This window comes from Ceratotherium simum, chromosome 12 (assembly GCF_057802395.1).
Source record: "Ceratotherium simum simum isolate JZ-2026a chromosome 12, ASM5780239v1, whole genome shotgun sequence".
Classification (NCBI taxonomy): domain Eukaryota; kingdom Metazoa; phylum Chordata; class Mammalia; order Perissodactyla; family Rhinocerotidae; genus Ceratotherium; species Ceratotherium simum.
In genome coordinates, this window is record NC_141911.1 from 33,118,266 (window position 1) to 33,130,448 (window position 12,183).

Here is a 12,183-nt window from a genome sequence, read left to right on the forward strand (position 1 = left end):
GCACCCAAAAAAAAAGAAATCATTTCAGGGGAGGATAAAAGTAAAGTCACATATATAAATAATTTAAGTACTTTGTTTTTCTAAAAACTTCATAATTTAAAACTTTTCAGCAAGGCTAACAGGATTAAAGTTATCTTCCCTCTCTGTACCCCATAATACCCTCCACTCATTTGAATGGAAAAAAAAGTGTTTTTTACAGTGAGAGTTTGCTTTTTCTTTAGAACTTTAATAATCAAATCTCCAAGATAAAGTGAAGACTAATATGGTTTATATTTTTCTTCCTTATGTGCCCCATGCCAGCAAGGTGTACATTTCACCCCAAAGATATTTATACAAACACACACACCTGTACCAAAAGCGAAGTGATATGAAAGTGTAAATCATGGAAAGTTGCTTTTGTTTAAGATCAACAAAATGGTGTCTTTTTCCTCTTTCGTCTTCCTTATGAATCAACAACTCATGACAAACCAGTTGCAGAAAGCTCACAGTCTTTGAGAGGATGCTTATGGCAAAGCCTAGCATACGCCCAAACAAAACAAACCGTGGTTTTGTTTTTTTGTGGAAGTTTCATTTGTAAAAATGTCATTGAAATTCCCAGCTCTGATGGTATATTAATCAATTAACTGCACAGAAATAGGATTACAGTTCTCACACTGGGTCTAATTTCCTTTCCTCACGTGGATCATCTCGTCTTTCCATTTCAGAATTAACACCAGAAAAACAAATAGTTCTCATTTAAAATACATAAACTAGGGGCCAGCCTGGTGGCATAGCAGTTAATTTATCGCGTTTGCTTCAGCGGCCCAGGGTTCGCCAGTTCGGATCCTGGGTGAGGACCCACTCACTCATCAAGCCATGCTAGGGTGGCATCCCATATAGAAGAGCTACAACTCTACAATTATGATACACAACTAAGTACTGGGGCTTTGGTGAGAAAAAAGAAAAAAAAAAAAAGAGGAAGATTGGCAATAGATGTCAGCGCAGGGCCAATCTCCCTCAAAACAAAACAAAACAAAACATAAACTACTAAGAGTCAACCTTTATTTCACAAAAACAAAGCTGAGCTTCATAGTTTCCTGAACATTAGGAGGACCACTTGGCAATTCATTATAAAGGCTCATTTATGCCAGTAACTCTGTGGAGCAGGAAACCTTCAAGTGGGAACACAGAATAGAATTTAATGAAAGTCCTCAAAAGAGGAAAGCTGTTTGCATTGTCATTCTATTTTAATAGGTCTTGCTGTATTGTGAAAGTAGTAAAGGACCTGTGGCCCTTGGAAAAGCTTTGAATGAATGCAAAATATAACTGGCCTTCTGATCAGAAAATAGTCTACTCACAACTGGATAGTCTTATTAGCCAATATAAAAAACTACAGTCTTACAGGGGGCATCAGAGTTTTTAAAAGCCTAAATTTGATTAGAATTGAGTGATGAAGGATCTCAAATGGTCTCAACTCTCTTAGGCAACTGAAAGGTTCAAAAGAGCTACTGGCAAAAGATATTTAGGAACATTATTACAAAATACAGGCATTCTTAGTACGTCACAAAAATGAGTACAAATTATATACAAATGTTGTACTCAACTAGCAATTTAGATAATTTGCTTTTGTTTTTCACACCTACAGTCACCTCCAGTGATGGATAAAGGAGACTGGGCACATTTTGAGTTAGATAAATTATTCTTCAAATGAATAGTCCCATGATTAAAAGACACTTATCTTTAGCTTTTTCAATACCCATAATTTTACTTTATATAGCACTTTTCAGGTTCACATGATTTCTTTTTCAGAATACTTTAGGTTAAAGATCAGTGGATTGGAAGGATGAACATTGTATATACTTTGAAATGTACCTAATATGAATCCATTTGCGGTGGATAAATTTATTTTTTTCAACTGAGAAGACATTTAATATGCATTGTACTTTAGTAGAAGAAACGATACTCTTGACACATTATGTAGTTGAAATGGCAGGATTTAAAGGGGAATTCATATATTTAGTTGCAAATAATCATCTGGCATTACATTTGGAGATGGGGCTTGGCTTAGTGTAATATATTTTTGGGCCTTTGTGTCCTCTTCTGTAATAAAAGGGCGTTAAAACAGATAATCTCTAAGGAAGCTTCTAGTTTCACACTCTGTGGGATAAGCTTCAGTAACATTATCAGTGTGCTTTCCATTTGGAAAAGATGCTTCTTAAAGTGTAGATTTTAGCTAAATTGTTTCTGCAAGCCCAGGTCCTTCCTGGGCCCTAAGATCTGGAAGCTTTGGGATTGTTAAATTAATTAAATAAGGAGGCTTTTAGATTGAGATGACTTTGATGCTTTAGTAGCCTACAGAAGCCTGAAATGCCTCAGGGTTAAGAAATCAAAACCTAAAGACAACCAATCACAGCCAACTAGGCTTTCCCAATTAAGGCAACCACTTAAGCTATAGCCCATCACATAATTTCCTTGCTTTGCTTCCTCGTCTTCTCTATAGTCTTGCCCCCTGGCTCCTGTCAGTGGAGCACTCCTAACCACTTCTGGTTTGGTGCTGCCTGATTTGAAAAGATTTTTGCTCAAATAAACTCTTAAAATTTTTAATATGCCTCAGTTTATCTTTTGTGTGTGTGTGTGAGGAAGATCAGCCCTGAGCTAACATCCATGCTAATCCTCCTCTTTCTGCTGAGGAAGACTGGCTCTGAGCTAACATCAATTGCCAATCCTTGTCCTTTTTTTTTACCCCCCAAAGCCCCAGTAGATAGTTGTATGTCATAGCTGCACATCCTTCTAGTTGCTGTATGTGGGATGCGGCCTCAGCATGGCCGGAGAAGCGGTGCGTCGGTGTGCGCCCGGGATCCAAACCCGGGCCGCCAGTAGCCCGCCTCTTAAACAGAGGGGCCGGCCCTGTGGCTTAGCGGTTAAGTGCTCGAGCTCTGCTACTGGCAGCCTGGGTTCGGATCCTGGACGCGCACTGATGCACCGCTTCTCCGGCCATGCTGAGGCCTCGTCTCACACAGCAACTGGAAGGATGTGCAGCTATGACATACAACTATCTACTGGGGCTTTGGGGGAAAACAAAAAAAAGACGAGGATTGGCAATAGATGTTAGCTCAGAGCCGGTCTTCCTCAGCAAAAAGAGGAGGATTAGCATGGATGTTAGCTCAGGGCTGATCTTCCTCACACACACACACACAAAAACAGTGTGAAGAGTTCAATTTCACAGACTTGTTCCTCAGTGCATTTTTTTCTTGAATAATTTATATTTTAAAGAGAGACAAGTCAGCCATTTCCATCTATCCCCTGCTCCATACCCCACAACTAACCCAAATCCTGATCGTATAGCCTTTATCTTCCTGACAATTTTTCCCTTTCCATTTAAAAATTTATGAAGTGATGTTCTGCTGATTATACGCATTATGTCCTTTTATGAATACTGGCTTTAAAAATATGCTACACAGGCACACGTGTATGCTCCTGGATGTGTAAACCGGCAAAATCTTTCTTGAAAGCAAACTGGCAATACATAATAAAATCTTAAAAATGTATATATTTTGAAGGCTTATTTTCACTTCTAAGAATCTAACCTAAGGTAATAACCAGGTAAGAGTACAAAAATGAATGCATGCATGTTAAGGATATTCAAACTACAGCTTGTAATATAAATAACTGTAACTAAAATATCTAACTTCAGGGGGTTAGCTGGTTCCATGCAGTACTTACTTGGGAAGTTACTTATCTTCAATGTTTTGAAATTATCCTCTAATTTTTTTTCTACAATGAATATGTATCACTTTCCTAACAAAATAAATATACCACTGGCTAATATGTTAATTTATTTCTTTTGCACCTGTATCCACTACTCAGAATCATTGACATTTTCAGTTTATTCTGAGAAATCATCGATCCATGAAACTATCTAATTCCTTAGCCACTAAAATTGTTGTTATAATGTGGTAAGAGTGGGCATGTTGTGCTCCCAAAAGAAGTTCCGATTTAGGGAAAAGAATAACTTACAGAGATGAAACAATTGTAAGTGACAGAAGCATCATTTTTTTTTTGGTGAGGAAGATTGACCTTGAGCTCACACCTGTTGTCAATCTTCCTCTTTTTGCTTGAGGAAGATTGTCCCTGAGCTAACGTTTGTGTCAATCTTCGTCTATTTTGTACGTGGGACGCCACCACAGCATGGCTTGATGAGTGGTGCATAGGTCTGCATCTGGGATCTGAACCCACAAACCCTGGGCCGCTGAAGCAGAGCATGTGAACTTAATCACTATGCCACTGGGCCAGCCCGTTATTGTTTTTAAAATTTGGAAAAGACAAATCAAATGTCCTCAGAATTTCCAAGTAGTTGCTTCTTATTTTAAATAACGAAGAGCCACAAAAACAAGGTACTGCAGCAAACACTTTTAATAAGAATACAAAATTCACACCAGAGGTACATTCTGGGGAATGTAAATAACTATCACAAGTAGTAATTCTGCTGGAAGAATAAAAGGCTCTCTCAGAGTACAAATATACAGGAGGAATGATTTAAAATAGGTTTATGATTTACAGTCACATTACATTGAATTAAGCACTGAAAACAAGCATATTAAAAAGCCAGCTAAAAGGCATTTGAACATATATAACAACTCTTACAGTCCACAAAGTTCATGTATAACAGTAATTTAAGTACTTCATTTCAACACAAAACAAATGAACAGGTGAAGAGATACCTCTCAAAATATTAATTTATGTCTATGACAAAAATAAAGAGAACTTATATTTTAAAAGGATTCCATTACTGACAGAACCACACAGTGGACAGGCCAATCACATAACACAGAACCAACAGTGCTGAGCAACTAAAACAGTACTGGCCTTTCCAATCCCCTTTCTTCTTGTTAGCACCACACTGTCCCATATTACCTTTCCATTACTCAAATGAAAAAAATTCCTGTCTTCTCATTCCGCAAAAGGAATGAAGAAAAACGAAACGGTAAATTCAAAAGTTGATTTCCCCTTAAACCTTAAATGTGGTTTAACCTAATACAAAGAAACCCAACATTTATACACAGTGCTCCTTTCCAAGGAAGGAACAGACACGTCAAACATTATCTGAAAGGGGTATCTTTATGGATTATGTACATTGGTTGAATGAGAATTATTGTATCTGAGAAGGCACATATCTGTGATTTAAGGCTTAACTGGTATTGTTACATATGGAAGTCAATGAAAGCTGTCTAGGAATTCACTTCTGTCAAGATGGAATTTACCCAAAAATTAGCTTTCTGAGCATAGATTTCTACTCTAGAAACCATCAACAATCTCTATTTCCAAGTCCACCTGTCAAAAAAAATTCTCTTAAGCAGGTTTCATTATGAATCAAAAGAAATTGCTAACATCACTGCCCAGTGACTTTCGGTGATGCAAATTCATAAGCTCAAAAGCCTCACAGAAATGACAGTGTGATTCCTGCATTTTTTTAAAAAAAGGTTAAACAGAACTACAATGGTACAGATTCATTTTTAAAAAGTTATTTGCCACAACTCCACAAGCCAATCAGTCATTCATTAGAGCTGCCACCTCTGTGTGGATGCTGCAGGAAAACCATAGAATTTTACTCAGCAAAATAGTTTCTTTTTTCTTTAAGACAATACATGAAAATGAATCTCTTAAAGATGTTTAATATATTCATATATAAAATATCTGATGTTGATACAAATCATGTAAACCTCCCTTTGGAAAAGTTACAACTGGCCCTCATTTCAAGGACCAAAACCCTTGAATTTTTGTCTTGTCAGTGCAAATCTATATTAGATGTTTTCAAACTACAGAAATAGCCATCAACCCTCACAATACAAAAGGATTTCTCAAAAAGGAAAATTATTATGTTCAGATTATAGAAATTATGTTTACATTAAAACCACCCACCTTCCTACCAAATTTAACAGTTCAATTGTTAAAGTATGAAAAAGGGAAAAATTAAAGCTGTTTGTGCAAGAATCACTATAACGGTTGTCACTCCTTCCCTCTTTCCCCAACTCTGCTTAATTCTTATTAGGTTTGTTTAGCAATATAACAACGTGACTTTCTTTTTTTTTCTTCCAGGTGTGATTTTACTGTTCTTCAAGCCAAGATGGGGCATCCACTCCGGGGGTTTTCAATTTGATATGGAACTGTTTAAGTGTCTGTTCAAGCTGCTTCTGATTCCCAGCGAAGTAAGCGGCAATGGCATTGTGGAAAAGGACCAGCTGATTGTGTAATACTTTAACCTGTGAACAGGGCAGAGTTACAAGACCAAGCATTACCACCAATGACAACGAAATATGAGGTGATTTATTACGTCTTAATTAAATAGCAAGCTCTCCTTAGGAAAAGCTGTTTTAATAATGACAAAGTATTTGACACACACAAATTGTACATTGCTTGACAGGGTCACTGAGCCTTTGATGACTTTTTAATTTCCCTAAAGGGAACAGGTCAGTTTAAGAAGCTAAACACATACTCTGTTAATCGTTTTCAAATGTTATTGAGAGCATTAATTAAAAATATCATTAAATCCCCCTCAAACTAAATATTCAAAATCAAATATTGAAGAGGCAAAATTATACATAAATAATTACTATATGATATATGCTATATACCAAGTATGGACATCATTAAGGCTAAACTGCATGTAAAACTGAGAAGGCTATATACTTTTAAATTCTGCAGTTCTCTGCAAAGAATCAAACCAGTGGCAGCAAGTGTTGCCCAGAAAGCCAATTTACTCAAAGTTCTCATGACTCTCAGTCATTTTCAATTGCTTATTACTTCTAATGATATCAAGAGAATGTTTTAATCAAGTTAACACTACCTCTATGAATCTTTCTTAAACAAATCAGCAAAGTATCACAAAGATTTATGAATAAAGTTGCTTCCTGAGGTCTTTTTTATAACTACCAAATGTTCAACAATAAAGTATAAAATAGACTCTGATTTACCCATCTGATGCAATATTCATTAAAACTGAGCTTTAAAAACTTGTAGTGATATAAAAACATCTGATATATGATGCTAAGTGCAAAAATTGGTTATAACATTTTATATATGATATGACATCCGTATTCACTATATTATATACACATAAACATACACACACATAGTCTCTAGCCATTTCTTCATTCCTCTACCTCTATAAAGGAAATAACAAACATTTATATTGGATATTTTTGATTTGTAAAATCCTTTTTAAAATTAAAATGTTATAAAAATAACATATGCCCAAGATTATAAAGTAAAATCTCCTGATCCACTGTCTGCACTTATTCCCCTCCCCTCTCACCTCAGAGAGTCACTGTTAACATTTTATGGTGTACCCTTTGAGAAATTTTCTAGGGATATATACAATATTTAAAAAACATAAATGGATTGCACTATGCACACTTTCAGTAACTGGTTTTTACTTAAAATATCTTAGACATCTTTTTATTCCATTCATTTATTCATTCAACAAATATTAGTTAAATATTGCCTATGTGCCAGGCACTGTTCTAGGTGTTGGAGATATAGAAAAAAATCCCTACCCTCCTGAGCTTACATTCTTTGGGGAAGGGGAAAGGGAGGAAAGAGGTAAGAAATAAAGTAAGTATTGATACCCAGGGAATTAATATCTCAAGGCTTGAGAAGAAGTTGGGTTAACTCTCTGACTACTCAAACCTTTAGGGCATCTGGCGCTGCTGATTCACCTAAAAGTTGTTTAAAACAAAAGGAATTTTTTCTCTTCCTCTGACAAAGATAAAGTTTCTGGCAGGGATATAGTTTAAAAGGACCACATAGCATGAAACAATGAAAACTAGAAAATGTCTGTACAAACTAAAAGAGGTATATCTTGAATTTATCTGGTTAGACATTTAAGGCCTGCAACCTTTCTACATGAAAACCTTTGTGGCCGGGTCAACAAGGACAACAACAAAACAGTCAACAGTATGTATAGCAGGCAACCGTACTACGGATGCAAAAGAACAAAGATAAGTAAGGCACAGGGCAGCAGAAAATGATGATTAGCATGACAAATGGGTAGAAAAAATACATCAGGTTAACTTAAAAAAAAAAGGCACTTGTGGGGAGAGTAGGTTTTTTTCAAGAAAGGCTGGAGATGAACACCAGGACAGGAGAACTCTAACTCCCCTGCTCTCTGGTTCTGAGATCTGGGGGATATTTCAAAAGATGACGAGCTTCAACCTAGGGGCAATTTTTAAGGAAACAGGATAATTATAGGAAAAGTAGGTTTCTAGAAGGTGAGTGAGGTATTCCATTATAGTGAACTCTTATAATAATGGCCCCAAAAAATCACCCCTGTCAATATCCACACCCTGGGGGGAGTCTTCTACAATGAAAATGAGCTTGGGCATTAACATTAGAAAATGAGGCATCATGCAAGTGCTTGCCCTCTTGGACTACTGCCGCCACCCTGTGAGGAAGCCAGGTCTAGCCTCCTTTGGGATGAAAGCCCAGAGAGAAAGAGGACGAGCCACTCCAGCTGCGCAGTGCCCAGCAGGCCTTCCAGCAGAAAGTGAAACCAGGAGAACCCCCCTACCCAACCCACACGATTGTGGGAAATAATAAATCACTATTGTGCTAGGCCACTTAGTTTTGGGCGTTCTGTTATGCAGCAAAAGCTAACTGGTAACATCTATGAAGAAGGTACAGACTGCAGTTTCCTAGTAGTGAATAAGGGTTTTAGAAAACAGTGAAAAGGAGGCAAGTCAAAGGGGGAGGACAGGCTCAGAAAGAGAAAAGGCTAAGCTGGCTGAAAAATCAAGGAACTGAAGAAAGGCCTGTATCTGGGGAGGTTAGGAGTCAGGGGTGGTTGTGATACATGAGAGAAATTGAGAGACAAAGCAGCTAGGGAACAGAGATTCAAACAAGAAGGGCAAAAATGCTTAACCCGCCCCAAGACCTAACTCCAGTTCTGGAGTAAATGTAATATACCATCTTTGAAAACTTTTACTTCCAACTTCCTAGGAAGACCTAACAGCTGCATTAGGCATAATTTGGTATTGGTCATGGCCTCCCTGAATTTGTGTTTGTTATTCATCTAGGTCATTAGTAAAATATCTCCAGTTATTCGTACTGGTCCTTGATAGAAATTACCAGAAAGAGCTTTGGAATTGGCATGCATGAGTGCCAATCTTAGTTGTACCACTTCCCAGTTTTCTTAGTGACACCAGGCACAGGTCACTTCTAACTTCACTGGCCAAGGTCTTTATCTGTTTATCGGGGATGCCATCACCAAACTGAATTTGTAGTGTTGTTGTAAAGGTTAAGTGAAATGAGATACTACCCAGCACACTGTCTGACACAGAATAAGCACTCATTCAATTTCAGTGGAATCTAAGTTTACCTATTTGACAGTCAAATCTTCAAACGACACTGACTTTTCTTTGTCTTCATTTGTCTAAATAAATGTCATTTATTTAGAACCTACTGATTTGGACCTTGTAAAAAGTAAGATTGTGATATTTTGATTTATAATAAGGAATATATATACACATATACACACACACACACACATATATATATATATATACACTTGGTCTTCATCCTCATTCCTAGCACAAAGCTCCTAAAACCCTGGTAATTTCCTAAGTGATAAGAGCCATGGAAGCATCTTTTGTTATAATATTTGGTCTCTTGTTCTGTTCCTGAAATAGCTCAGAGCTATAAAGGTGAAAAGAGTGTCTTCTGTTTTTCATAACAAATCCTTTTTAACCACACCTGAATTATGTTAATGAGGAGATTTCTGGAAAGCCCCTAGATAACTACAGGGTGGGGGTTGGTTGCCAGGGGAACTAAATAGTAATTGGAGGGTGGGAATTTTCACCCCCACATCCAGGGAGGTGAGAGGGGGCAACAGATTGAACTAATCACCAATGGACAATGATTTAATCAATCATGACTGCATAATGAGGCCTCCATAAAAATCTCTAACGTATGGGGTTTGGAGAGCCTCTGTGTTGGTGAACCTATCCACACGCCAGGAGGGTGGTGCACTCCAAACTTGTGTGACACAAGCTCTTGTGCTCAGGACCATTCCAGCGCCTCTTCATTTGTCTGTTCATTTGTATCCTTTAATAATCTTTGTAATAAACTAGTGATCTAGTAAGTAAACTGTTTTCTTGAATTCTGTGAGCAGCTCTAGCAAATAATTGAACCTGAGGAGGGGTTGTGGGAACCTTCAATTTATAGCCAGTTGGTCAGAAGCACAGGTGACAAGCTGGATTTTCGATTGGTGTCTGAACAGTGTCAGAACTGAATTGAATTGCAGGACACCCAGCTGGTGTCTGGAGAATGAGAGAATTGGTCCGTGTGGGAAAAAATACACAGCTGGTGTCAGAAGTGTTTGAGAAGTGTTGTGAGTGTGAAAGAAGAAACACAGATAGTTTTTTCCTTTTCAAAGATAGACATTGATGTGAAGTTTATCTTAGCACAATGAAAAAAAGGTGTGTGCTAAGCAAATAAATTTTGTTGAAAAGATTGCAGCGGCACAGTTGGCTTATTAACACTGACTGCCTTGACATGCACGGCCTTCAATCTAAGGGCAGAAAAGAGCCAGGGATGCTACAGAAGGAATTCCTCTGCTTGACAGATCACCTCAGAAGAACCTTTAAGCGTCCCTTTACAACCTCATGATTCTGTGCTTCTAAAATGAACACATTTTTCAAACACCACAGAGGTACTTAATTTCTTCCAGATTATTAATTGGTTAGCACCATTCAAGTTAACAGTATTACACGTAAAGTTTGTTTAAAACATTCTTAATACAGACTTTGTTGTGTTGTGTATTGGTTTAACATGATTTCAAATCCACTTGTTTATGACTTACGTGAATATGTTTTTTTCCACTTGTTTATGGCTCAAATGAAGTTGTTTTTGATACAAGAATGATGTCAACTGTGTCAGGATGTCACCATCTCATCTGTTGTCATTGATAAACACTCAGTAGCTCTGCTAGATGAACACTGCTGGGGGCTTATCAGTAAGAACATGTGGAGAAGCAACTTTGGCAAGGGGACATTTAGACTATAAATACTGAAAGTTTGTGAGGACTATTCGAGAGTTTTTGGTCTGGGCACAGCAACTCTTTGCTTACCTAAACAACTCTGAAGACTTTGGGGCATTCAGCTCCTGCCATGATAAAGGCAACTCTTTTACTGGCAGTCTCGGAAGCCATGCAGTGGCCCCTCAAAGATTAGCTTGCTCATAACACTGGCGCCAGTCGTTCCCTAACCTCGTGCTCTAGCAACAAAGTACTTACGTTTTGCACTGGCAGCTCTCGGTTGGCTAAGCTGTCTCTCCCGAGTACCAATTCATACAAAGGTACACCTTGAACTAAATTGGGACTGTACTCTTTTCATCTCCCCTTGCTTGGAGCAATAGTGTGATTAATCTATCATTGTTTTGGAGTATGTTATTTCTTTATTAGCCAGGCCTGGTGGTCTAGTGGTTAAGATTTCATGCTGTCACGCAGGCGCCTGGTTTCTGGTCAGAGAACCACACCACCCTTCTGTCGGTTGTCATATTGTGGCAGTTGTGTGTAGCTGTGATGCTGAAAGCTATGCCATTGGTATTTCAAACACCAGCAGGGTCACCAATAGTGGACAGGTTTCAGCAAAGCTTCCAGTCTCAGACAGACTAGGAAGAAGGACCCGGCCACTCACTTCCGAAAAAATTGGCCAGGAAAACCCTATGAATAGCAGTGGAGTGTTGTCTGACACAGCGCCAGAAGGTGAGAGGATAGCACAAAAGGCTCGGCAGAGTTCCACTCTGCTGTACGCAGAGTCGCTAGGAGTTGGCATTGACCTGATGGCACTAACATCAAATTTCTTTATTGGCTTATTAAGAGACATTATTTTGTATGCTACTGGCTTGTGAAATCATTTTAATTCCTCCAGTGAACCTGTGTTAAACTACTGGCAAAGACAGTCTCAGTCTCTGAGTATAATTCTGTTGCCCAACATAAAATAGACTTTTACTAATTCATATTGACTTTCTATGTCTAGACAGAAAAGTTTTACATTGCAATCACTTTTCAAACAAGCTCTAAAATGATAAACTGATTTGCATAAATATCTACAGTTGCGTGTCAATTAAGGACGGGAATATGTTTTGAGAAATACATTGTTAGGCATTTCAGTCATTGTGTGAACATCATTGAGTGTACTTAGACAAACC

General features: G+C 37.9%; 1 protein-coding gene across 10 annotated transcripts in view; it reads right to left on the reverse strand.

Annotated features, from left to right (window-relative positions):
- Window positions 1-4,374: 4,374 nt before the first annotated feature.
- Window positions 4,375-12,183, reverse strand: part of ARFIP1 (ARF interacting protein 1) — a 127,781-nt gene continuing 119,972 nt past the window's right edge. For all 10 annotated transcript variants that reach the window (XM_087437527.1, XM_087437531.1, XM_087437526.1 and 7 more), the window contains one exon: window positions 4,375-6,239. In XM_087437527.1, the coding sequence (XP_087293653.1) occupies window positions 6,084-6,239 (156 nt within the window). In that variant the 3' untranslated portion in view covers window positions 4,375-6,083. The remainder of the gene's footprint in view (window positions 6,240-12,183) is intronic.